Source organism: Alosa alosa, chromosome 24 (assembly GCF_017589495.1).
Source record: "Alosa alosa isolate M-15738 ecotype Scorff River chromosome 24, AALO_Geno_1.1, whole genome shotgun sequence".
Taxonomy (NCBI): Eukaryota; Metazoa; Chordata; class Actinopteri; order Clupeiformes; family Clupeidae; genus Alosa; species Alosa alosa.
In genome coordinates, this window is record NC_063212.1 from 325118 (window position 1) to 351357 (window position 26240).

A 26240-nucleotide genomic window follows, 5' to 3' on the forward strand; every position below is an offset into this window, starting at 1 on the left:
GCATGGCAGCTCGCAGGTCAGCAACAGCTCGGCGGCCCACGGCAGATCTTTCGCAGAGTAGCCTAGTTTCAGCTGTCCCGAGAGATCCACTTTCGACCAGACAGTGAAGTGCTGCACCGCTCACGGATAGATAGAAGGATGTCCGATGCCAAGCTAGGGCAAAAGCTAGCCATAGCAAGCTCCCAATGGACAAATGTCAACGACATCAGCTGACTTAGAAGCAGTAAAAAGGACTAAGAATAACACGAAAACTATCAAAAATAGCGTAAATAAATAGGGAAAACATTTAACTAGACAAACCAATACAAAAAATAAACATGACATTACATAAAATTACGAACATTACATAAAAACATGATGCCAGACGGAGCGGCGTGTCTCGCCAGCGTCCCCGTAACCTAGCAACTGATTCGCAATTTGTCTGTGTGTGTGTGTGAGAGACAACGAGAGCAAATAAAGAGATGAATAATGTTAGAATCACTCTACTTTACACAATAAAGAAAACACTCACAGGACTTGAAGGTTCAGAGTACATCTGTGCTACAAGCGATCAGGTCACAGGGGTAGAAAAAAAAGTCTGGGAAGATGAGGGCTGGGGTGTAGCAGAAATGGTGTTGGTGGTGACAGATTGGATGCTATGAGACATAGGCCTACAAGTTCAATAGTTAATCATACATGATTCATATACTGCTGAATATGGGCTATGTGGCCATTTTTTTTTTTTACCTAACTGAAAAGGAATAAAATATTGAGTATCACTGACCAAAGCAAAGTAAAACCAGATCGTAAGGGTAAAATGTTAATGCAAAGTATTAAAAGATTAGAATATTAGGCAGGTGTGAAAATAATACAATAAAATTGTTTGCAAATCATGAGCAATTTTGACCTGATACATGAGAGACTGCTATTATTTTCGTGCCCTCTACATCACGGTCATAGCGAATCTATATACATGGATTTCTACGTCACGAAAACATGCGTGAGCAACCAAGAGGCAGAAAGCACCATAGAACAGCATAGAGCAATGCAAAAGAGCAAAAGAATAAAATGATTTTTTCTGCTGAAAACTGCACCAATTCGAAATCACGATGGTTAGAGAATGTTAAATATGTTCAATATCCCTAACGGAATGCATGTCTTCGCCAAAAATGACAAAATAGCCTACGATGTTATATTAATAATGCAAATGGACGTCAAACTTTGAAATATAATCTGAAATGAGATGTTATTATCATTGAGACAACAGGGGTATACAAAAAAATCCGATTGTAGCTTACAGCAGCTGACTATTTAGGTTTAGTTTATAAAGTTGTGGACAGCCACCAAGCGTCCTCTGCCTCACGGCTGCGTGCGCATCTAGTTTTGTTGGTAAACGGGAAACCCGTGTATTTATATAAAACAACTGTAGGCCTCCTTTTGAATGGGTAGCCTATCCCTTTTCACTACATGGATTAGCTGCCAGATACGTGAAAAGAACAAGTGGAGAAACATCAAAGCGATGCCTTGGCCTATACTTGGTTGGATTTTGTAGTTACTGCAAAATTAACACCCTTGTTGCTATGAAACTGGAAACAATTGAACCAGGAGACTTTGTCACGTACAAGACAAAACAGAGCAGATGTCTGTTAGCCAAATGTTTGTAATATTTGTGTTACACTGACACAACGTAAGCTAACGTTAACGAAGCTTCTGAATTCGCGGCCAACATCAAATCCATAGTTCTAACTTTTTAGCACCAAGTAAAAATGTCCAGGTCAACCACAAATAATTCCACTATTTTTTATTGCTTAGGCCTATAGCCTACATACCACTTCATCAGCTGTAACTAAAAACTTTAACTGTAACAGTTCAACTGTTCAAACTGTAGCCTAAAGTTAACTGTAACAGTTCAACACAAGCAAAACATTGCGAGCACTGTTCATACATTATGTCTTTTCAAATCAATGTCTTGACCTTTACCGTTTCATGGCTTCTGCTGAGAAACTCACCACACTGAACTTGAATCAAGCATTCTTCAGAACGCAGCTGATCAACCCGTCTACTTTCACTTTCAATGAAATCCACTATAAACGGAATACACTACTTGTGTATGATATTCGGAAAGATGTGAAGCACAAAACCCGTCGTCATTGTCGGCGGCCTGTTATAGCCTACATAATGGCCTGTGTAATACAGAATAGCCTACCTCTGGCCGACAGGACCCCCCCTTAAAAACAAATCTCAGCGGATCTATACGAATTGCGTGGGTCTCATTTTCAAGTCGAAAGAAACGGAATTCTGTTTAAAAACGGAAGAATCACACCCCTGCTAAGTGCAAAAATAGCAGTGTGTTTCACTAATTCACAGATTTGGATAAATGCAGAGACCATTTTCCTCACAGAATCAAAAAAGTATATACAGAAAGGTTCCATAAACATTTAAGTGAGATCAGCCATTCAGACACCTAGGCTATTCCAAGTAGGCTACGTGGTTAAGTATAAATAAGTATTAAGTATATATACTTTTTTGATATCACTCTATGGTCTCTGCATTTAACCCAATCGGTGAATTAGTGAAACACAAACAGCACACAGTGAACACACAGTGAGGTGAAGCACACACTAATCCCGGCACAGTGAGCTGCCTGCTACAACGGCGGCGCTCGGGGAGCAGTGAGGGGTTAGGTGCCTTGCTCAAGGGCACTTCAGCCGCGGCCCACTGGTCAGGGCTCGAACCGGCAACCCTCCGGTTACAAGTCCAGAGTGCTAACCAGTGGGCCACGGCTGCCCCCGTTACCAACCACGGCCTGTAACGCCTCCCTGAGGGGAGTTTGGTGAACAGTCTGTGGTTGGGGTGAGAACAGTCTTTGATGATGCGGGCCTTACGCAAGCATTGCTTGCCCTGGATGGCCTCGATGGAGGGGAGTGAGGACCTGGTGATGCGTTGCGCAGTTTTCACACCCTCTTTCTGGTCATGGGCAGAGCAGTTGCCATACCAAAAAGGTGATGAAGTTGGAGCTCATAAATCAAATATTCAGTCACAGTGTAGAGCTGTACCTTTCTCAGTTCCAGGGGTCTGAGGAGATTGTTCAGCTCATTCGTGGTCTTGAGCAAGGTAGTTGTTCTGGGGAGATATAAAATAAATAAATGAATGAAAAGGGATTTGAGATGTATCTTATTTTTGTTAGGGTGAATTACATGTGAATAATACAGTGTTGGGCAAGCTACTTGGAAATTGTAGTGAGCTAAACTATCAGTTACTCTGCCATGAATAAAACTTCACTACACAAAACTACCACCCCAGTCAAATGTAGCAAGCTTAGTAACACAAACACAGCAATAGGCTAGTTCACTACATAGGAAGCTACTTTAAATTGTGCTAATTTCACATGACTAAAGTGTAGCTTGTTTGGCCAAGCTACTTCATATATAGAAGTTAAGCTATTGAAAAGTTACTTTATTCAGGAAATAGTGAAGCTACCACCAACACACGTATTACTAGCTACAGTCTGTGCCACAAATTGTGTAAAATTCACCGGCCAATGTTATACTAGTAATATTTCATTCATTTCTACAATAGCATTCTTGTGTCAGTTGTAATGTAAGTCAGTGTTATGGAATATGACTTATCAAGTCTCAGTTCATAGCCGGGTGAACACCTGAACACCTAGCAAGTAGCCTAGCCTGCTGGCTATGATTTACATACAGTAATAACAAAGATCCTTGCTCCTTTTCAACTCTCTGGTAATATTGCATTCACAAAATACAACCAATATACAACACGATAATGTTAAAAATCTTACTTGTGAAAAGTAATCCCCCAAGCCCTGTTTGCGATGGTCCGCCGATTTGAGCAGGAATATGCTGCTCTGGCATCTTGTTTCTTCTGCTGCAACTATAGCGGCTGCATTTCCTGTTTCCAGCAGCCAATGCTGTGTCTACTCTGGCACATAGGCTCTGGCATTGCAGCAAATTAGAGTTCTCAACGGGCCTGAAAATTACAAACTGACCCGACCCGGCCCGTAGCTTTTAAAGCCCGGACCCGATGTAACCCGACACATCAACATGAATTATCTGCGAACCCGCCCATGCCCGACGTAAAACATACGTTTTGACTGTTAAACCCTGACTTAGGTGAAGATTCAACACATTAGCGTGACAATTTACTTAAATAGGCTACATGTCGTTGGGAAGCTTAGTTTATGGCCGTTAATGTGAGCACGATAACTTAATTTTGTAAATTTTACCAAAGCAACTGGTTTCGCCTTGCAGGGTCACATATTTCATCAGCACCTTACATTTTGAGCATTGCACATAACCTGTAGAATTTCCATCAGAATCCAGCACCACTCCAAACACTTTCCAGACCTCTGATTTTCCCACTCCTGTAGTAGCGATGGTGAATTCAACTCCCATCTTCTTATCCAGACTAAAGGCTGCACGCAGCGGCGTCAGGTCTGCCCCCGTCCCTCTCCATAATGCACGTTGCACGCAGTAACCAGACTTTCTTTACGGTGAACAGCAGCGATGATTAATAAATGTTTTTTTTTCACTGAGCGGAAAAGATTAAGCCCGAGGTCCGACCCGAGTCATTTGCTTATATTTTCGACCCGAACCTGCGGGTCCCATCAGGTTTGTCGAGCCGACCCGACCCATTGAGAACTCTACAGCAAATCACCCAGTCGTCATTTTTTTACTTCCGACGTCAGACGCAAAGTTTTTGCGCGTGGCACGCGTAAAAATATGACACTCAGACGTCTATTTTTTACTCCTGAAGAAGTAAAAAAATCTACATGTGGAGGCGTTATTTTGACAAACGTTATGTCCTAAACGGCTTGCCATACCAACATAACGTGACGGATGGCCTAGATGTATTTCTTCACAAAAGAAATGTCAAATAATAATGAATTGAAAGGAAGTAATAATAGACCACAGCCCTATTTCTATCAACACCAGTGATTTTTATAGATAAGGATTAGGCTTTAAAACAGATTGTCAACATTTAGCCCACTATGTCGTTTGGTCTGTTTTTGGCTGCATACATGAAGGCCAACGAGCAATGTTTTTTCCCCTGGTTTGAGGTAGTACTCAAAAAAATTCTTCATGGATGGCAGGTCTGAAAATATCTTCTCCATCATAAAGTTATTCAATTAGGCTAAACATAGCCTAACTCAAAACAGCTGGTAGGCCTACTGTTAGGACTATGCCATTTTAATATGTAAAAGTGTCAAATGCAGCCATACTTAAATTCTGCTTAGGCTACTGTACTTTTATTAACATATAATACTCAATATTATTGAATCCTAAAGTTAGGATATTATACCCTTTACAAACGACCCTTAAAAACAGCCTCGATATCAACACTGTAGGTTATCCCTATAATAAACGTTGACCTTGTAATAGATTTTTCAAAATTCCTCCCAGTCTGACCACACAAAGACATTAAGCAGAATGACTCGCCCGAACTTGGCGTCACCGTTTCCCGCGCCCTTGGCACGGAGGCCTAATCTGACGCCACGCTGTGATGGAGTGTCCCGTTCCCGCCTTTGAGGTCGCCAGACAGCGCGCCTGGACCCTCCGGAGTCTCGAACAGCAGATAAGGCAAAGCCTACGACGCAAGTAAGCACAGATAGTGCATGCATATAAAAACACTTAACACGGGTCATTTAGTCATTCTACAACTTGCATCACACATGCTCCGTGAGGTAAGAGGTAATTCTACTTTTTACAAAATGTCCCGTTAGGTTCATTTATAGTTATGGTTATGGGATTTTGCAGACGCCTTTGTCCAAAGCGACATACAAATACAAAACAACATAATATTTAAAATATAACAGGGAACATCAGAATGTTGGTCAATATATAATAAGGAGAATAGCAATAATAAACAACAATGTCAATTCAATCAATAGCCTAATACAATAAGCAATGAAAATGAGGGGAAAAGCAATAATAAACAATAATGTCCATTCAATCAATAATATAAAAAACAATGACATGGTAAGACTATATTAAGGAGAATAGCAATAATAAACAATAATGTCAAATTAATCAACAGCCTAATGGAAATAAAACAATATTATACAAACCATAACGCATAAGAAGCGCTTAAAGAACTAAGTGCATGTTAGGAACAAGAATGTCTTTAGACCCCTCTTCAAACAACCCAAAACTACCCCAGGAACGGAGAGCACTGGGCAACTCATTCCACCAACATGGAACGACTGAGGAAAAGAGTCTTGAATTAGACCTAGTGTTGTATGACTGGTCGACATAACAGACGCTCATCAGAAGACCGCAGTGGGCGGTTGGGGAAGTATGCCTTGATTATTGAATTAAAATAACTAGGAGCAGATCCAGTTAGTGTCCTATAGGTCAAAGTGAGAGATTTAAATTTAATTCTGGCTACTATAGGGAGCCAATGGAGAGTAACTAGGAGAGGAGTTACATGTGTCCTCTTTGGCTGATTGAAGACCAGGCGTGCTCCAACATTCTGAATCAGCTGTAATGATCTTATTACACAAGCAGGTAAGCCAGCTAATAGTGAATTACAATAGTCCAGCTTAGAGATGACCATGGTTTGAACAATTTGTATTTCCAGGAAATGGAAGTGGTAGGCCTATTGGGGAGGAGAGCGAATGCACTGTCAAAAATGGTCTTATATGTTCTTAAATGGAGACAGACAGACACAAAGGCTCTTACAGATAGCTGCAGTGTAAGAAGATGGGGAGAGTGATTTGAACTTTTGCAATGTCTGAAAGACTGAATGAAATAGATGGAAAAAAAAAATGTCCCAACAGGAAAAACAAACAAACATGGGATCTTATCCTGAGCACATGATGTTCTTTGTAGCGAAAGGTTTTAAAAAGCATCAAACACGATTATGTGTGAGTTTATGTGTGTGGCTTACTTTTATTTTCCCCAGGATCAAGAAGAGTCGGAGAGAATTTCACATCACCCAGACTCCATTCTGTTATCTGCCCTGTGTGTGGATGGGTCTCTCTCTGTGCTGCCAACTGTGTGATAGCAGCACCGCCAGGAATAGCCGGCCCGCTCCCTCCTCTCTAATGAATCTCTCCACCACTCCATCCCTACGCCTCTCCACACTCCTCCACTCGCCACCCATTGCTCCTGGCAACCCATGCTCATTCTGGAGTGTGTCTGAGACATCCCCACACCTGCACGTGCGCGATGGTGGAGCGTGTGTGTGGCGTCAGCCTGTGGAGCAGAGCAGTGACGCCATCTGGTCCATTGGTGGGATCAAGGAGGGGCTTCACCTGTGGGAGGTGACCTGGGAGGCAGACCAAAGAGGAAGCCACGCCCTCATTGGTGTTTCCACCAGGAAGAGTCCTCGACAGGTTTCTGGTTACACTGCACTAGTGGGCGGAGACTCCATGTCCTGGGGGTGGGAGCTCTCATCCAATCAGCGATGGCATAAAGGCAAGGAGGCAGGCAGGTATCCTGCTGGGGCGGAGCATCCAATGGACATTCCAGCTTGTGTAGTGGTGGCAGTGGATGCGGACACAGGAACTCTGGGATATGTGGTGGAGGGCTGTTATCTAGGTGTGGCCTTTACTGATCTACCCAAAGGGGAGGAGCTTTTCCTGGCTGTCAGCTGTGTTTGGGGTGGAGCCAGTATACATCTGCGCTACCTTGGCGGCATATCTCGTAAGTGTAGACATCATCTCTTATCATTTGTGAAATGTAGGAGGGACCAACTGTTTTAATAGCATTTGAAATGTTAAACCAGCCCCTGAAGGGGCTCCAAGAAAGTTCAGGAAGGTTATACGGTGTAATCATCCCATCTGTCATTTTCAACATACTTTTAGTCAACAATATCGTAATTTATGTAGTATTTAGTAAGTTATGTAGTTAAGTCAGGTCCCCTTAGTCTTAGACTAGTCTTTCATTATTTTCTGATCAGTTGCAGTTGCTTGAAAGCCTTTCAAAGTCCTCATTGTCATCCCTTTCTCTGTTTACACAATTCAGTCCTTTATTCCCTCCTCTCTTCATCAGCTGTGTGTCTATTATGTCAATGAAATAAAATTTAAGCCTCACAGGAAGACAAATTGTCCGTGTTAACCTCTTTCTCCACTTTGTTTTTTCTCTCTCCCTCCTGCCTAGGTGACCCTCCTGCACTGATGTCACTCTGCAGTTTGTCCATTAATCAGACTTTAGGGCGGAGCAGAGCCTCCTTGACTAATAGGCTGCCCCTTCCACCTGTCTTGCAGCATTTACTACAGGAACACCAGTGGCCTGTAAATACCTCCAATTAAACAGTGTTTCGACCTATTTATTTAAGCTTATTTTCCTAAAAAAAAAAAGTAAACTTCCTTGAAGTTCTTTTTGATGAGTGACATACTATGTATGAACTCAATGCAGTATGTAATCAATGATATAGTATGGTCATATATTATGATGTTTTTGTACTTCGATTCAAAATTAAATTGTAAATATTATGATTAATAAATATGAGTTTTTTGCAGTTTGTTGTTTTTGTTGAAAATGAGCACAGCCTTCTCACAGATTTTCTGCTAAATCAGTGGGCTTAGTCAGAGTGAGTGTTTTAACAACTCAGGGTCACATAGTTACATTGGGTCAACAATTTCAGACCCTTACAAGTTTTCCAAATTTTGTTGTGATTCAGACTCATCTTAAAATGGATTCAATTATGTTCTCAACAATCTACACACAAAACTCCACAAAAAAAAGCCAACGCTTTTTATTTCCAGGATTTGTTCTGTCCTAAATTACATAATTTCCAGGGTAACACTAAACTGCTAGTAAGGAGTTACCCGTGAGATGTGAGCGTGTGTGTGTGTATGTGTGTGTCTTGAATGAGTAATACTGGAAAATACACCTGGAAGTCTACCAACCTTTATTTCCACATATATAAACAGCAAACCCTTGAGACTCCTATTCACACCTGCAGAGCATAGAACATAACAGCTCAGCTGGTCATAAGACTACCTTGAAAAACTAAGACTGGTCTGCAAAATGATCATATGCGTGTGCGTCCGTACATTTGTGAATCTAACAACTTATAAGAACAGAGCATCATAATTACATTTCTCAAGAAGAGGAAACATAGTAGTAGCAAAATGGATATCTGTTATTCACATATATGAAGTATGTGAATCATATATAATTTGAATCACAACAAAATGGATCATTTCAAGCTTAAATTACAGAATTATAATATGCTAAATATTCACTTCAACACAAGTATATATACATTTTGTAAAGAGAGTGCAGACATGCATGCATTATTATAACCAAAGACATCTACATTTTCCAGAATGCATGTCACCTGTTCCCATTGACACCTGAGTGGAGCACAACTAAGTGGCATCCTGAGATTGGCAGAAAGTAGGAAACATGGCAGACCTTTTGTTCTTTCACTTACACATACATTTACTCATGTATCACACACACATAAATAAGATCACTGGGTCTATATCTGCAGCAGTGATTTTGTTTTTTGTAATTGTGTGCGTGAGGGGGACTAGGTTCAGTTCATCAGAACAACAGAGACAATGGAGTATACAATATGTGTGTGTGTTTGTTTATGAAATACAAATGAAAGTGAATTTTGTGATATGGTTGGATTTGTTGTGGAGGGCACGGTGCTTCACACATGAGAGTGCACATACAGTAGTTTAAAAAAACCTTTCCATTCCTCTCTTCTCCAACTTCCCCCCTTTCCTGAGATGGGCAGTTGATGCAGAGGAATCTGTACATGAACACACAGACCACAAGAAACAATTACTTAACATCCATATATGTGCCTATAATTTACTGTAACTGTGCTTCAAGTCTACATTTAGCCCTTACATTTTGTGTGGTTACATCAGCCTGTCTGCATTAGGATAACTGTGTTGCAAGCTGCAATTTTTTAAAACATTTTTTCATTCTTGTCAGTTCGATGATGAGGAATAATGGGACATGGTTTGTGAAATTGAATAACAGAAAGATCCCTTTCTCTGTTTACACAATCCAGTCCTTTATTCTCTACTCTCTTTATCAGCTGTGAACTAAAGTTTATACCATGTCAATGAAATAAAATTTGAGCCTCACAGTAAGGCAAATTGTTCCAGTGTTAAAACCTCTTTCTCCACTTCGTTTTTTCTATCTCCCCCTGTCTAGGTGACCCTCCTGCACTGATCACTCTGCAGTTTGTCCATTAATCAGACTTATGGGCGGAGCAGAGCCTCCTTTACAGTTAGGCTGCCCCTCCCACCTAGGCTAGGCTACCTATACTTTACTGGAGCTTCAAGTCTATGTTTATTCCTCATCATTGCATTTTGTATGTTTACATCAGCCTGTCTACATTAGGATTAGGATTGAGGAACAGAAAAAAACAATTAATGAAATATAACAAGTGGAGAAAAGTAAAGCATTAAAGGACGACAGTAGAGAGAAACAAATAAAAGGTCATAAAATAGGGGGATGGACAGAGAGGGAGGTATTAAGAGAGGAGGGCTGCACCTTTCCTTTTCAACTCTTCTTATTCTGATTCTGTCTATCGAGGAACTTCTGTCTGCGGTCGAGAGGGAGATCCTCCAGGCTGATGCCATGATTACTCGCCCTGAGAGAGCGGAGGAGTTAGCTGACAGCCACAGACTACAGACCAATATAGCACTTAATACACATACAAACACAGCCAAGCCTAAAAACAAGCTTAATTACAAACATGCTCAAATTTATCATCTTAGTTTACTACTTTAAGTCGTCCGGAAGCATATTGCTGCCAAACTAAAAAAAAGGCTCAGTATCACTGTATCAACTGCCAGTTGCTCAACTAGGCCCCCTCACAGAGCCAATTAAACTGATTGCACCTGTATCAACTGCTTTCTGCTCAACTAGGCAAACTCTCTATGTTAGTGTGTCTCTATCCAACTTCATAATGCGAAATATATATTAAAATAAGAAATCCCGGTTGGAAACACGTGAAATACACATCAAAAATTCGAATGCGCATCTATATTTGATTCTATCTAGAGGGGGGTGGATTAACTCTCGATGCGCATAAGATATAATGCAAATAAAGTTGATGGAAACGGTTTATTCGCATCGCGTGAGTAACCTTCAGAGAATCTCAGCAATCTCTTGCACTGCCCCAACATTAGGCAACTTGATGTGCTCTCTTGCTTGTTCCCATAGAATAAAACAAACTGAATACACACATCGGTGCACCATTGTTTTGCTGATGCCAACGTTTTCGGCAGCAACTCTGTATGCGGCACACGTCGGAAGTTTAGTTTTTTACATGTCTGCAGGTATGCCTGCTTTAACAATAGCATGATAGGGGAAAACATCATTCCAGCTAAGCATTCAATAATGAATACTGAATATTATAATATAGTAGCCTATATGTGTAGGCCTAGTAAGCAAAATTTAGGCATGGCTGCATGTGACATTTCTACAGATCAGAATGACATAAGCCTAACAACTATTTTGAGTTTTAAGTTTTGGGACCTAGCAGTCGGAATTGTCGTTTCAAAGTCCAAATTTGGTACAGGGACTTGGTACCTGATTGTAACGACGCACTAGGAAATTGGCACCATTTGGCCTCTTTAGGGGGCGCTGCAATACAGGAAGTGAGCTTGTATCTCAGCAACGCCTTGATGTACTAAAGCCAAACTTGGTACAGGGACTCAGTACTTGATTGTGAGAACATGCACGGAAATTGCTGTACTTTGGCCACTAGGGGCGCTGTAATAAAGTAAACAAGCTTATATATCAGCCATTCTTTATCCAGTTGCCATCAAAGTTTCTGTGAGTGCTTCCTCATGCCATGGCAACGCCATGCCTGCTAGTGTACTGCTAGGCCCCCACATTGCTGCTTGCGGCTATATTTATTATTATTATTATTATTATTATTATTAGAACTCGATTACATTTAATGGAGCAAAGCCCATTGGCAGTGTCAGTTGCGTGTCAACGGCAAAAGTTCTAAAATGTTTCTATTCTTGAGCGTCAAATGCATAGATGCAAATGTCTTCGCCAGTGGGTGTTGGCCTAAAGTGTAGTGCAGGTTTCTGCACACGAGAAACAAAGCAGAGATAAAGAATATCATCTGACATCACATCAAATCTCTATTTTCCATTCACACAAACACTTTCAGTGTGTCATACCCTCCAGTGAGGTCTGGTGGTACAGGTAGTTCTTTGGTGTAGCCCTCTCTCCCAACCAGCCAGTAGGTGGTCTCATGACCCTTCCCCTAGAGTGACACATCAATACACTTCCGTGTTTAAATTTTAGTTTACTCATTTAAGTGTGAGTGTGTGAATGTGTGTGTGTGTGTGTGTGTGTGTGTGTGTGTGTGTGTGTGTGTGTGTGTGTGTGTGTGTGTGTGTGTGTGCGTGTGTGAGAGAGCAAAAGACAGACAGAGAGAGAGAGTGATATGTGTGATATGTGATATACTCAAGTGTGTGTGTGTGTGTGTGTGTGTGTGTGTGTGTGTGTGTGTGTGTTTTGTGCATTGTTTTGTGCATACATACCTTTAGTTCCGTATTCCCTCTGACAACAATCTTATAGCCGAGCTTCAAGCTTGTTAAAATATCCACTATGCTCTGATTCATATGGATCCTATAGGCTATAAAAACACAAACACACCACTCATTACATACACACACACAAACACACAAACACACACAACACACACACACACACACACACACACACACACACACTTGTTTAAGAGAAGACTGAGAAAATGCACTGCTGCAGGTGGTGTAGACACTCACGCAGCCCAGTGGACTCCATTCGGGAGGCGGTGTTCACTGTGTCTCCAAAGAGACAGTAGCGTGGCATCGTCAATCCCACCACACCTGCTACCACAGGCCCTGAAAAAGAGGGAAAACACTTGCTTAGGTTTAGGGTAACAGATCTAAACATTTATTTCACTTATTTTTCACCTTAAACTAAGAAGTTTTCAACAGATACCGAACAACAGTGCTGCATGCACCTAATTTTCACACTCCATTGTGCCTTAAGGAAGTGGTAGGCCTATGTTCCCCCAATGAAGGGATGCTGGTCAATTATTTGGACTTTGTGTGGTACCTCTAAGCCACTTTTGGACTTTGTTTAGGATTTTGTCCAGACTTTAACAGGGTTAACAGGCTGTAAAAATAGTATGCACACCATTGTTTGCTCTAAAATAAACAATTTAACACAAACTTCTAACACAGCCTTCTTCAGGTGGTCAGAAACAGGCTGGGGTCCAACACCATACCATACCATACCATACCATACCAAAAAACCCTATGACTGAATGATGAGACATTTTTCACATAGATCTGTTTCTCAAGGTCACCGAGTACTGTCAGTACGAAAAAAACGAAATAATCAGTTCTACCTAGCTCGAGTTGTTCATGTGTGAGAACATGGACACAAACTAATTCATCATGTGAAGTGACGAGGGATGTGGTCGGACATGGTCTTGGAGGTACCTGAGTGCAGTCCGATACGGATCTTGATCTTGACATCGGGCATATGCTTCATACGGAACGTGCCGATGGCATGAAGGATGTCCAGAGCCATGTTGGATATCTCCGCTGCATGCCGGTTCCCATTTCGATTTGGAACACCAGATGCCACCATGTACGCATCACCAATGGTCTCCACCTACAAAAACAGCAAACACGCGCACACACGCGCACACATGTGCACAAACACACACACACACACACACACAAAGTTATTACATTTCATTCCTTCACATTATAAACAATAGACAAAATTGCTTTGCATATACTATCTATACACACAGATTTACATCATGGTGTGACAACCAGAAATAAGAATGTGTATGAATATATCTACACACACACATAGTACATACACACATATCACTCAACACAAACACAAACACAAACACACACATTCTGGTATCACTCCCCACACACCTTGTAGACATCGTGTTCGCCGATGATGGCATCAAAGATTGTGTAGAGATCACCGAGCAGGTCCACCACCTCGATGGGCTCGCTGAGGGCTGAGATGGTAGTGAAGCCCACAATGTCGCTGAAGTAGAGTGAGGTGTCGTTAAATCCCTCTGGCTCCACTGGCTTCCCCAGCTTCAGGGTCTGGGCCACACTCCTGAGAAAGGGAAAGAAAGAAAGAGAGAGAGGTTTTATTACCCATTTATTGAATCAATCATCAAACCATGGCATCACAGCTCCGTTTGACCACATGATGCACAAGCATCCTGTTAGACCCACATGTATTAGATCCCCAGGAGGCCTACTGGGACTACCCTCCCCAACATCACAGATAGCCCCCCACCTAAATAAAAAAAAGAGAGCATGATGGGGTGATAAGAAAGGCTTAGACCTCCTGTAACTTTATGTCATCAGGACTTGTTGGCACCGCAAGCCGTAATCCTGTACGCACTGTGCATACATTGTATAAGAATACATTGTGTATAAGAATACATTGGTGTAAACTTTGTCACAACATGATAAGCAATTTTGGGGCTTAAAAACGTTCCAATCAGACATATAAATCATTCAAGCCTATAGTGCTCATGTAACCTGCGCGATTCAGCCCTGCACACGCCCGGACTCGAATCCGCGAACAGCAGCACCTCGGATCGGGAGGCGAGCGCGCTAACAATTGAGCCAATAGCCCAAGCTACTGGCTTGCATGCCAGCAGCACTCTTGAGGCATTGGGGAGTGAGGTTTACCATCGTTCCACAAGCACAGCTAAGCTAGCTGGCATCCGTTACACCCATCATGAAAAGAAAACATCTGCTAAATATTTTTCAGGTGTTAAACAGTAGAAGGCACACTGTTCTTAGCGGTGATGCTGACAGCAGTGAGATTAGGCATTGCATCCTCTACAGTGACTCTGTTTGGAATATTTCGCCGTTTGGGTTTCAAGATGGATAAGATTCAGTTAATGTGCAGAGTATGGATCATCTAAAAGTTTGGGACAACCAAAACAGCAGTGCAAGGTATTTAGCATGTTGCAAGCAAATCCTTATTGTTAGTAGGTTACCATAACTGTGTTTTCTCCATCACAGGGATTCCCCAACGTGTGGTACGTGTACCAACGGTGGTACGTGAGCTGCCACTAGGAGGTACAGTACGTGAGATGAAAAGGGCAATGCTGGAAAGGTGTTAAAATTAACTTTTTAAATCTTATGTAATTAATTAATTAATAAATACCGTAAATAATTTCGAATTGGGTTATAATGATATGGAAATGTGAAATTAAAGGAAATAATTTGTAAATTCTATAGTAGGCTATGTTTTCATTAAAAAATAAGCTACTCACAATGCACGTGATTTCCTGCGGGCAGCCAGAATATCTGGCGTGATATAGTTTTGTGGAAAAAGAAAGCCACTTGAGGATTTTTGGACAGAAGCAATGGTGGCGCACTCATCCCTAGTGGCCTGGGCCACGCATAGTGCATACTATGGAACCCTAGCGGCGCCCCTGTCAGGAGGTCTATGTCCCAATTATTTGAATTGACCAGGTCATACCGGTCATCAGTTGGAAAGCAGTCCTTTAATTAATTACCGTTTTGCATTAGAAAAAAGGGACTCGGAGAGAGAAAGACAAACAGAAAAGGAGAGACAAAATAAGAGAGAACATTAAAGGAGACAGTAAGGGAGAGAGGGAATGAGAGAGAGGGAGAGAAAGGGAAGGAGGTGGAGTTGATACTGAACCTTGATGTCATTTTTATCAACACCTCTGTGAACAGAAAGGTCAGTAATGTGTGTGTGTGTAGACCTGGGTAGCATCGCTGCCACTAGCTTGTCCGTCTTCTGCCTCTCCACCTCCAGCTCCTCGGTCCTCTCCCGGATCAGGTCCTCCAGGTTAGATGAGTACTGCTCCAGCATCCGCAGCATGGAGTCAATGATGTTCGTTTTCTTCCCTTTATTAACCTGCTTAAACTGCACGCACACACACGCACACACACGCACACACACGCACACACACACCTTACAATATCTGCAAGATAAATCCTTCAGGAAGAATACAAGTGTGCAAGACAATTGGTTTGTCTCTATGGGAGAATGTGCTTGGGTGTATGTGTTTGTGTAGTCATGTACAAATGTGTGTGATCTGTGATTTGTCTGTGTGTATGTGTGTGCATTACCTGTTTGAAGACTTCTTCAAATGTGGGTCGTTTATCAGGATCTTCACTCCAGCACTGCTTCATGAGCTGGATGCATTCCAGGGGTGCATCATCCAGCGACACCTCCGGTCGACACAGTGGGGGAGGAGAGCGTAGCTTATTAATTACCTCTGCAACACACACACACACACGTTTCGGTTTATGGGATAAGTCTTTAGACGCCTTCTGATACATACATACGGTACATATACATACATACACACACACACACACACACACACACAAATGCACATCATACATATGCACACATACTGTACACATGCACAAACACACACACACACACACACAACTGACAATGAACTATGCACAAATCTATCAATAACTCCAGGAACACCTTAAACATGAAAACACTTCCTAATTATTCATCTCTCAAACACCATCCACAAACCTGCCTAGATACACCTCCCAAACACACAGAACACTCACCAAACAATTAACATGAAATACACACACACACACACACACACACACAGTTTCCCACTCAACATAAACCCAGATATACACACATATATAAAGTCCACACGCACCATACACGCGTCATATACACACGCCTACGCCCTCACCTTTGGCAGGCATGTCCATCATGCAGAAGGGGGCAGAACGCGTGATGACCTCCTGGATGATGATGGCACAGCTGTAGACGTCTCCAGCAAACGTGCCACTGGCCCTGGGGCTCCGCAAGAGCTCTGGAGCTGTCCAAAGCATGTCTACAGACAGCATTACAAGAGGGTGAATGTCTGTGTGTCTCTCTCTCTCTCTGTGTTTGAGTTACTGCATGTCCAAATGCAACATAAGAGCTTGATACAGCATAAATACAAAGCTGGTGTGATGGGAGTTTTTTTCTGGAAAACCCATTTAATTTAACCTTGTAGGCTTATTGGTGTACCAGGTAAGTGTGTGTGCGCGTGAGTGCGTGCGCGTTTTATGTGTGGCTCACCGGTAGGGTTGGTGTCTTCTATGCTGACACCCTGGGCCTCCATGATGCTGGCGTAGCCGTACTCGGTCACCTTCAGGACAAAGCGGCCATCCACCACACAGTTGCGAGACTTAAGCCTCCCGTGAGTGATCCCACGCCAATGCAGATACCTCATCCCCTTTGAGGAGACCCCAAAATAGAGAGAGAGAAACAGAGTGAGAAATTTCAAATTTAGCAAGATCACACCTTTTATTACTGCTTTGAATCATTTATCTGTATCTCAGAAATTATTGTCCTACATTGTTTTTGCATTGCCCAATCAAATAAAACATACTCTTGGCCCCGAGTTTGGCAGCGTATTTTGACGTCAGTGCATGCGCACTGTGGACAAAGCGAGTCAGATGCACAAAGTGGGCAGAGTCAAACCTAGGTTAATTAGGGGTCCAAGCAGCGAAGCTGTGGGAACCCTGAACTGGAGTGCATCACTTCAATATCTGACAAAAGGACCCTGAACAAACTGATCAACATTTTGGACAATGACTGTCATCCACTTAACAGCACTATTAAAAAGCAAAAGAGCTTGATCAGCTGGAGACTTCGCTCATTGGCTTGCACAACAGACAAACTGAGGAAGTCAATTGTTCCCAGGGCCATTGAACTGTTCAATGCTTCACTTAAGGGAAGAGGAGAGATAGACTTCTCCGCATAATCTGTCTGCCTCTCCACCCTCTCCATGTTTGTGTACTGTCTGTCCACTAGACACTTTTTACCACTGTCTTACTGCTTCACTGTTTGCGTGCTATATTAGCACATATGCATAACCCCTCCCTCCATCCCACAGCTGGATTGTGGCCACACTTATACACTTAATACTTAATGCTTTATAATCAATACTAGTGTAATAGTATAATGGCTGTAACCCTATTACGTCAACCCATTCTTGCACTGATATAGTTTTTATATATTACCTTGCCTACTCTCTAATATGTCAATAGTCATCTCACGACTCGACTACTGACAGGTCTCCCAGCCTGCGCAGTGAAACCACTTCAGATGATCCAGAACGCGGCGGCGCGCCTGGTCTACAACCAACCCAAAAGGGCACATGTTACCCCGCTGCTCATCCAGCTACACTGGCGACCCGCATCAAATTCAAGGCTCTAACGCTTGCCTATAAAGTAGTCTCCGGTTCTGCTCCCCACCTACTTGAATGCCCTAATACAGACATACGCTACCTCCAGACCGCTCGCGCTCCTCAGATCTAACGACGCCTAGCTCTACCACCAGTACGCCAGGCCAATCCAAACTTTTTCTCATCTGTTGTTCCTCGTTGGTGGAACACACTGCCAGTTCCTACAAGGGCAGGGACATCCCTCTCCATTTTCAAAAAACTCCTGAAGACCCAGCTCTTTAGAGAACATCTCCTCTCATAGCAAAACTTACAACAAGTCTTGCTGATCCTAGCACTCACCAGCCGTCTTAAACTGACACGTAACTGTTAAAAACAGCACTCACTGATGCACTTATTATGACCGCCGCGCAGCGAAGCGGCGGGTCATATAGGTTTAGTCAGATTTTTTTTTTTTTTTTCCAAATTTCCGTCAAGGATTCCCGGGACACTGAAAGACCGGGGTAGATCGAAACTTGGTGGGCATGTAACCCCATATGGATAGCATGGAACCATCATTTTTTCGTTTTGATCTGTAGCCCCCGCTGGACTGCACCCCGAAAGGAGGGTAGGGCAGACACAGTTTTCTGTGAATATCTCAAGGTTTAGGAGGACCATTTTTTTTGTATGTTGATCTCAAGGGGCCATGTCAACCCATTCCATAACCACTCATTTCATGTATAGCCACCTAGTTAAACACAAAAAGTAAAAATGAGGTGTTGTAATCGCAGGTATCTGTGACCTAACATAGTAAAAACTGCACGAAAATGGAAGTGTAGGATCATTATGACACCCTCTGAATGCACGCCAAGTTTAGGTGGAATTCCGTTCATGGGGGCCACACAATAAATAATTTATGTTACTATACACCAACTGGCCTGTAGGTGGCCGGAGACAGTTTTCTGTGAATATCTCGAGAACCGTAGGGGCCTAGGAGGTCCACCTTTTTTTTGTATGTTGGTCTTAAGGGGGCATGTCAACCCATCCCATTACCACTTATTTCATGTATAGCGCCACCTAGTTAAAAATTAAAAAGCAAAAAATTAGGTGGTTAATAATTAGGTTTTCATCACAATATCTCTGGCTGACATGGTCAAAACTGCACAAAATTGAAAGTGTAGGATCATTATGACACCCTCCGAATGCATGCCAAGTTTTGTAAACTTTCGTTCATGGGGGGGCTTACAATGAAATAATGTATGTGTACATTTAGTGACCGTACACCAACAAGGATTCCCGGGACACTGAAAGACCGGGGTACATGAAACTTGGTGGGCATGTAACCCCACATGGATAGCATGGAACCATCGTTTTTCGTTTTGATCTGGAGACCCCCCCCGCTGTACTGGACCCCCCGAAAGGAGGGTAGGGCAGACACAGTTTTCTGTGAATATCTTGAGAACCGTAGGGCCTAGGATGACCAATATTTTTCGTATGTTTGCCTCCAGGGGTCATGTTAACCCATTCCATGTGCACCCATGTGCATAAACAGTAATCATACGCACACACATACATTCACAGTAATCATACGTATGACACATACTCACACAGTAGACATATGTACGCATGCATGCACATGCACAAACACACATACGCAGGCAAACACACAAACAAGCACGCACACACACACACACACACACCCACACACATAAACGTGTACACGCACACATGCACACAATTCAAGAATTTCTCAGAATTATGAACAGGCAAGATAGGGGTGGGGTTGTATAAAATTAATTTTACATGTGAAATCTATGAACTAATCATGTTTTGGTACGTGTTGTCTAGCAGATACCAGTGAGAATTGAGTGTGGATAATGCAATTTAGTGAGACAGATTTATTTTTGTGGAAAAAATGTGCTGGACTGGGCGGCAGTCATATTTTGTACCGCTCTGCGGTACATCTAGTTCTTACTGTACTCTTACTGCTCTTACTGTACTTACTGTTTTTTAAATTGGCCTAAAATTGTTGAGATTTGCTCTAAAACTTAAACTGTTTATCATGTTGTTAGTCGCTTTGGCTAAAAAGGCGTCAGCCAAATGTAATGTAATGTAATATGTCCATATTTATATTATGCTGATCTCTAGACTTTATTCTTGCACTGTTGGACTTACTCATTTGCACCATCACCATGACACTCACTCTCACAGAGCACCTAACCTTACTATGCACAGAGAATCACAGGCTCAGTCCCTGCCTCAGTCATTGTAAGCGCCTCATGCTTAATCACCCCTAAGCACACTATGTGGATACTGTTTTAGACTTTATTTAGATTTAGTGTTATTTAGAATAATTTGTATTTTATTTTAGTATATTCTTTATCTTCTACTGTCCTCCTGTTTTTTATATTATATACTTTTGTTACTTTTTCTGCTGTTGGTGAATGTTGTGTGTGATGTCTGTATGCTATGAGCTATGCTATTTTCCCAATAAAGTATCTATCTATCTATCTATCTATCTATCTATCTATCTATCTATCTATTGTTTTTGTTCTGATTATTCTTCCCTATTATTAGGGGTCCAAGCAGCAAAGCTGCGGGAAGCCTATTGTGTTTGTTCTGATTATTCCTCCTTCTTATCGTTATTTTTCCGCAGCAGAAGAGTATCTGCAGCCAAAACCTTAATCAGTCCCTCCAGGATTTCGCGAGGATTTTTTGAGATTGTTGCGATCTAAAATGCCTGATTTCGCGACAACTTTTCTAAAAAATTGCGATGGAAGTTGCGGTGTTTTTAGCTGTTTGTTGCGAAGAAATTGCGGGAGGAAGTGAAAATTGCAAAAATAGTAGCGATTTTTTTTTTATTATTATTTTTTAATTAAGGGCAATTAAGGTTAGTAAGACGAAAATCACACTGATTATCTTGATGCTGATTATCTTAAAAGAGGTAAGTAAAGGTAAATAGTAAGGGTTACAGAAAATCAAGGCCTACTTTATTTGTGTAAATACTTTGACTGGGGTAATTCACAAAGCAGTATAACCTTTCGTAGAACTGTCCAAAAAAGACAGCCCCCTAAAAAGATGGCATCATGTCATGTTTCAATACATTCATATATGTTGTAATTCATATTAAGTTCATATATTTGTAATAATTCATATTCTGTGGCATAATTACTAATAGCCAACTAAGTATCTAGTAATTTTATATTGATTTAAACTATTAGACTACACTTTTCTTTAATGTTATTACATTGGTGGTGTGTAGGACGTGAGAGTAGCGTAGCCTAATTACATTTCTAAGTGGATTGGAAGGCTTGCATCTCACTGTGTTCGGCTATGAGTGGAAATAACCTTTTGCATAGTGCATTACGATATGTGGATGGAATTCGGGATGTTTCTATGTCATTAGTTAAAATAAATGTTAAAAAATAACTCGAATGAAAGCATTCTTGGATCACAGAAAAGGTAAATGTCTTGCAATGTTATTAATTTCTATGATTTTGGTAGCACTACACAACTGAGCCCACAAGCTAGCAAACATGACACAAGCTAAAAGACATCTCCAGGTGTAAACGTTTGCCAATGGTTTGCATACTGTAGCCTACTCAAATGTCAGTAAAAGTAGGCCTTAATTAACTTACTTTCATAGCCTAGGTAGGTTAGCAACACCAGGTTGAGAGATGCGCAAGTAAAGCAGATCATTAACGCCTTCTATTTATTGTCATTAAAACTGCAGAGGAGTGAACATAGGGCAGTCTCTGGTGTCTGCAGAAGTGAGTGTGGCATCTGACTTAATATTGGTCAAATTTGACTTAAGATTGGTCAAATTTGCGAAAAAGTTGCGGTGTTTGGACAAAATTGCGAGGTCGCCCAGAATTCACGAGGATTTGCTGAATTTGCGTTAATCGCAACATCGCGAATTCCTGGAGGGACTGCTTAATAGGTCCAGACACCAAACTTTCACCATAGGTCCCAAATTAGTGCATGATCTCACAAAACAGAAATTACCCATTTCAGTCTATAGGGAGCACTGTACGTTTTTGTTCATATCTCAAGAACCGTATGGGATTTTTGAATGTTCCTTCAGAGCTCCTGCTCAGTGAACTGGCCACGACCATTTCCGTCATGGAGCTTTCCAGCCATTTTCAAAAAACTCCAAAGTGAAACTAATCTATCTCCTCCTAAACCGTTTATCTGATTCTCACAACATTTTGTACACATCATCTACAGAGCAATTTTCCGATTTTTGATTTGTCGCTTGGTTTTTAAAGTTACGCGTCAACCAACTTTTGGGGCATGGCCTATAATTATTATATTTATTCTATCTTATCTTGCATAGGGCCAATCCTATTCAATTCCTATTGAGGTACACCTCATCAAAACAACATTCTTTGGATGCACACTGATGTTTGTAAAATTCCATCCATAGGGGGCGCTACAACTGCCACATATCTAATGAACTGTTTGACACAATTTGGCACATGTATACCTGGTGTGATTTCATGACATCATCTGCCACTTGACTCACTTTCCAAAATGACCAATGGCCATTACAGTTGTCATTATAGAGCTTAACAGTCTCGCCCCTCCTCCGAGAGAGCTAAGTTTCCCATTCATTTCTCCAATCGACGTCTGGAAAAATAGTGTTTTAGACCATGCCATGGGCTAACCAGCTACAACGTGACTCATAATCATACAACATATAATTTCGAGCAAAAAAAACTCGAAGAACTGTTTGGCATAAAAAGGTGAAATTTGTCACACTCCTACTTTGTCCCATTTCCTCGACAATGACCTTCAACCTGCTTAAGGGCAGGATTTGCAATTTGCTTGGACCCCAATAATCACTGCTTGTGGTTATATTTATTTATCATTATTATTTTTCCACAGCAAACAGAAAACAGAAATTACCCATTACTGTCCATTGGGGGCACTATAATAAGCACATTTACGTTTTAGCTCATATCTCAGAGTTCCCGCATCCTGCATCCAATTCACCATTTGGCTACACTGTAGACATACATTGGCTTTTTTCCGTTTTCTAATTTGTCGCTCCGTTTCAAAGTTACGTATCAATCCACTTTTGGGGAGTGGTCTATAATGATTCTAATGCTTATACCATATCTTGTAAAGGTCCAATACTATTTTATGAAATTCTGTTCATTCTGCTAAAGGGCACTTCTTGCCATTTTGCTTGGACCCCGACAATTACCGATTGCGGTTATAATTAATAAAATATTTTGAAATACATAGGAAGATTGGTTTATTTGCATTAATTCATATTGGTCATGCATGGAAATACTAAATTAGGTCTACTATCTGTAATGGTTGGAAATAATGTAGCCAACTGACGTTGTCTATGTAGGCCTATGGGTTTTGTAGCCTTTCCGTTTCCCGTCAAGCAATAATTCATCCATGTATTTGGAACTTGCAAAATGGGCAACCGATTGCACATTAGCCTATTAGTTATACCAGCAATATAGATAGATAGATAGATAGATAGATAGATAGATAGATAGATAGATAGACAGATAGATAGATACTTTATTGATCCCCAAGGGGAAATTCAGGGAATATGGTGTGCTGCAAACAAAATCTACCTCTGGGTGCAAATAACGTAACTTGAACTTATCTTATACTGGAAACAGAGGGTGAGAATATAGGCTACTAATAGAGCGGGAGCATCAGCAAGCAGTAGCCTACAAGACCTACTGTTATTCTAATATTTTCATGAACTTGAACTGTCAGTTTGGTTAGATAGGCCTATTTAATTAACGATCATCACACATTAAATTGAGATTAGAGATTAGTTTGAATAATGATGTGAAACCTCTCTGAACTCCAAATATAAATTCAACACATTACTTTAATAATACAATGACATATTTATACTGTTTTGCCATGACGTGTAAATGATAAGCTATTTGCAGCCAATATCGCCTAGGTATTTTGGCTATAGCCTAGGATACTGTCCTTAGTTTTTCACATACAGTAGTACAGCAGAATGTCCCATAGCTAAAGGGATGTTTGCATGTTTTTGCCTATAGACAGATCAGAATTTCAAGCTGATTGCATGTGATTGGTTTATTTAAATTCACTTCAACAGAGGTCTCACCCAGTACCAGCCTTGACGGACTTGTGTGTTTCTTTATTTTGTGTGTGTCTGTGTCTATGTGTGTGTGTTTGTGTATGCATGTAAGTACAGTGTCTGTGTGTGTTTGTATGTGTGTGTGTGTGTGTGTGTGGGGTGTGGGGGTGGGGGTGGGGGGTACCCGGATAAGGTCTAGCAGTAGGGAGCTCTTGAACATCCAGTCCAGTCTCATGTCTTCATTGGCTAAAAGGTCTTCCAGGCTGCCACGGCTGCAGTGCTCTGTCACCACAGCAAAGATACCCACATCCAGAAAGAGCCCAATGTACAGGTTGAGATTCTCATGTCTCATGTCCCGTAACTATGTAATAAAACAAACACACACACACAACCAGTCACACATGGGTTAGAATCATCCTTCATTACTTCCACCAAGGAGGTTGCTTTTGTTTCAGATTTTCTGTTTCAGCAATTCTGTTTTCAGTTAACAGGATAAAAAAAAGACCAGGCAAGTTTGAAAAGTTTGTGGTGGAAAGTTTGAGGATGGGCCAAGACAGAACCCTATTCCCAATTTTGGGGAAGATCCATATCACTTTCTTTATACATTTTTGATATGCCTCTGGTGTGGATTCTAGCATTACCTGGTTGATGAGGTTTGTCGTTTTCTGGGTGACAGAGGTCACCTGGTCTCCGTTGGAACATTTCTTTAGCCACACCCAGTCACCCTGGCAACAACATAACCACCATACAATTCAGAAGCCGAGGATTAGAATGTAAACATGTAATTGCTTAAAGGCAGAAAGTTGATATAAAATGGTTACTAGAGTAAATGGCTGATAAATAGATAAAAGTTGATGTATAGATAATATCAAGTGGCAAGTACAACAAATGGGTAGCAGTTGTGGTGAATAGATAGTAAATAGATAAGATGATAAATAGATCATTAGTATCAATAGCAAGTGCAAACAGATGGGGTGGGAATAGAGGCATTGAGACCTGAGGTAGACAATCACAAACCATGTGCAAAAAGCATTGTGTGTGCATGTATGTGTATGTGTGTGTGTGTGTATGTGTATGTGTGGGTGGGTGGGTGTGTGTACTGTGCAAGATTGTGTGAGAATGCGTGTGTGCGTCCTTCAAAGGCTTACCTCATACATGGCAATGTTTGTTGAGTTAGGTGAAGTCTGTATGTAACTGCGGCCACAGACAGACCGATAAGGGGTTTTCACATCCACCAAGCTCTTCGTCATACTCTCTTCATTCATCTTCTGCAATGACCCCCACACACACACACACACATTCCCACTTGGGTTAGAAACATCTTTCATTACCTCCACCAATGAGATTATATTTTTGTTTCAGTTTATGTGTCTCTTTGTCTACATATTTGTTTATCTGTCTGTTTTTTTGCCTGTTTATTTTTCTGGAAGCGGGATTCCAAAAAAAAAAGTACCAGGCATTTTGCACAAAAACACACAAACACACACACACATAGACAAAGACCATGTATTATGTTATCACATACATATGCACAACCATAAAATCTACACACACACACACACACACACACACACACACTCCATTCAATCTTCTGCCTTTGCTGTCTCTCATATGGCGTACTTCCGTGAGTACACTTTCATGCATGTGTGCTAACTGGCAGAGTGCGTACAACAGAATAGTGTCATCTCATATCCAACACCAACACCAACTCAAACACCAACCAACACAACTTAACGGAAATGACGTTAGCAACATTTAAATATAACTTTATTTGTGTCCTCTATATGACAGTGACATGGTCGTACTGTGTCAAAACAATAACAGTTTATGTGTACAGTATGTCTTGCTTGTACCTCTGTAAAGTGTGTTTTCCACTGTTGCTGCTTAATATGTCTTGCTTGTACCCCTGTAAAGTGTGTATTCCACTGTTTCTGCTTAAGCTTTCTCAACTGTGATTACCACAAGTTTGAAAATGCTCTCTTCCATTCCGCTATGTGGCCAA

General features: G+C 41.4%; 2 protein-coding genes across 5 annotated transcripts in view; one reads left to right on the forward strand and one right to left on the reverse strand.

Moving 5' to 3' along the window:
- The first annotated feature begins 6907 nt into the window (after window positions 1-6907).
- Window positions 6908-8326, forward strand: si:ch1073-228j22.2 (SPRY domain-containing SOCS box protein 2). Its single transcript, XM_048236741.1, has 2 exons — window positions 6908-7646; window positions 8103-8326. Exons 1-2 carry the CDS (start codon window positions 6971-6973, stop codon window positions 8252-8254), a joined length of 828 nt encoding a protein of 275 aa, XP_048092698.1. The 5' UTR covers window positions 6908-6970; the 3' UTR covers window positions 8255-8326.
- A 515-nt stretch (window positions 8327-8841) lies between these two features.
- LOC125289833 (retinal guanylyl cyclase 2-like) overlaps window positions 8842-26240 on the reverse strand; it is a 28234-nt gene continuing 10835 nt past the window's right edge. For 2 of the 4 annotated variants that reach the window (XM_048236894.1, XM_048236891.1), the window contains exons 6-19: window positions 25387-25506; window positions 24880-24963; window positions 24423-24599; window positions 17067-17223; window positions 16693-16836; window positions 16091-16239; window positions 15721-15884; window positions 13889-14081; window positions 13433-13607; window positions 12728-12826; window positions 12482-12576; window positions 12116-12201; window positions 10467-10566; window positions 8842-9711 (exon numbers count right to left, since the gene is read on the reverse strand). In XM_048236894.1, coding sequence (XP_048092851.1) covers window positions 10476-10566; window positions 12116-12201; window positions 12482-12576; window positions 12728-12826; window positions 13433-13607; window positions 13889-14081; window positions 15721-15884; window positions 16091-16239; window positions 16693-16836; window positions 17067-17223; window positions 24423-24599; window positions 24880-24963; window positions 25387-25506 — 1734 coding nt within the window. In that variant the 3' untranslated portion in view covers window positions 8842-9711; window positions 10467-10475. Of the gene's footprint in view, window positions 9712-10466; window positions 10567-12115; window positions 12202-12481; window positions 12577-12727; window positions 12827-12966; window positions 13303-13432; window positions 13608-13888; window positions 14082-15720; window positions 15885-16090; window positions 16240-16692; window positions 16837-17066; window positions 17224-24422; window positions 24600-24879; window positions 24964-25386; window positions 25507-26240 lie in introns of those variants that run through there. The other 2 variants (XM_048236892.1, XM_048236895.1) reach the window with 2 other exon arrangements.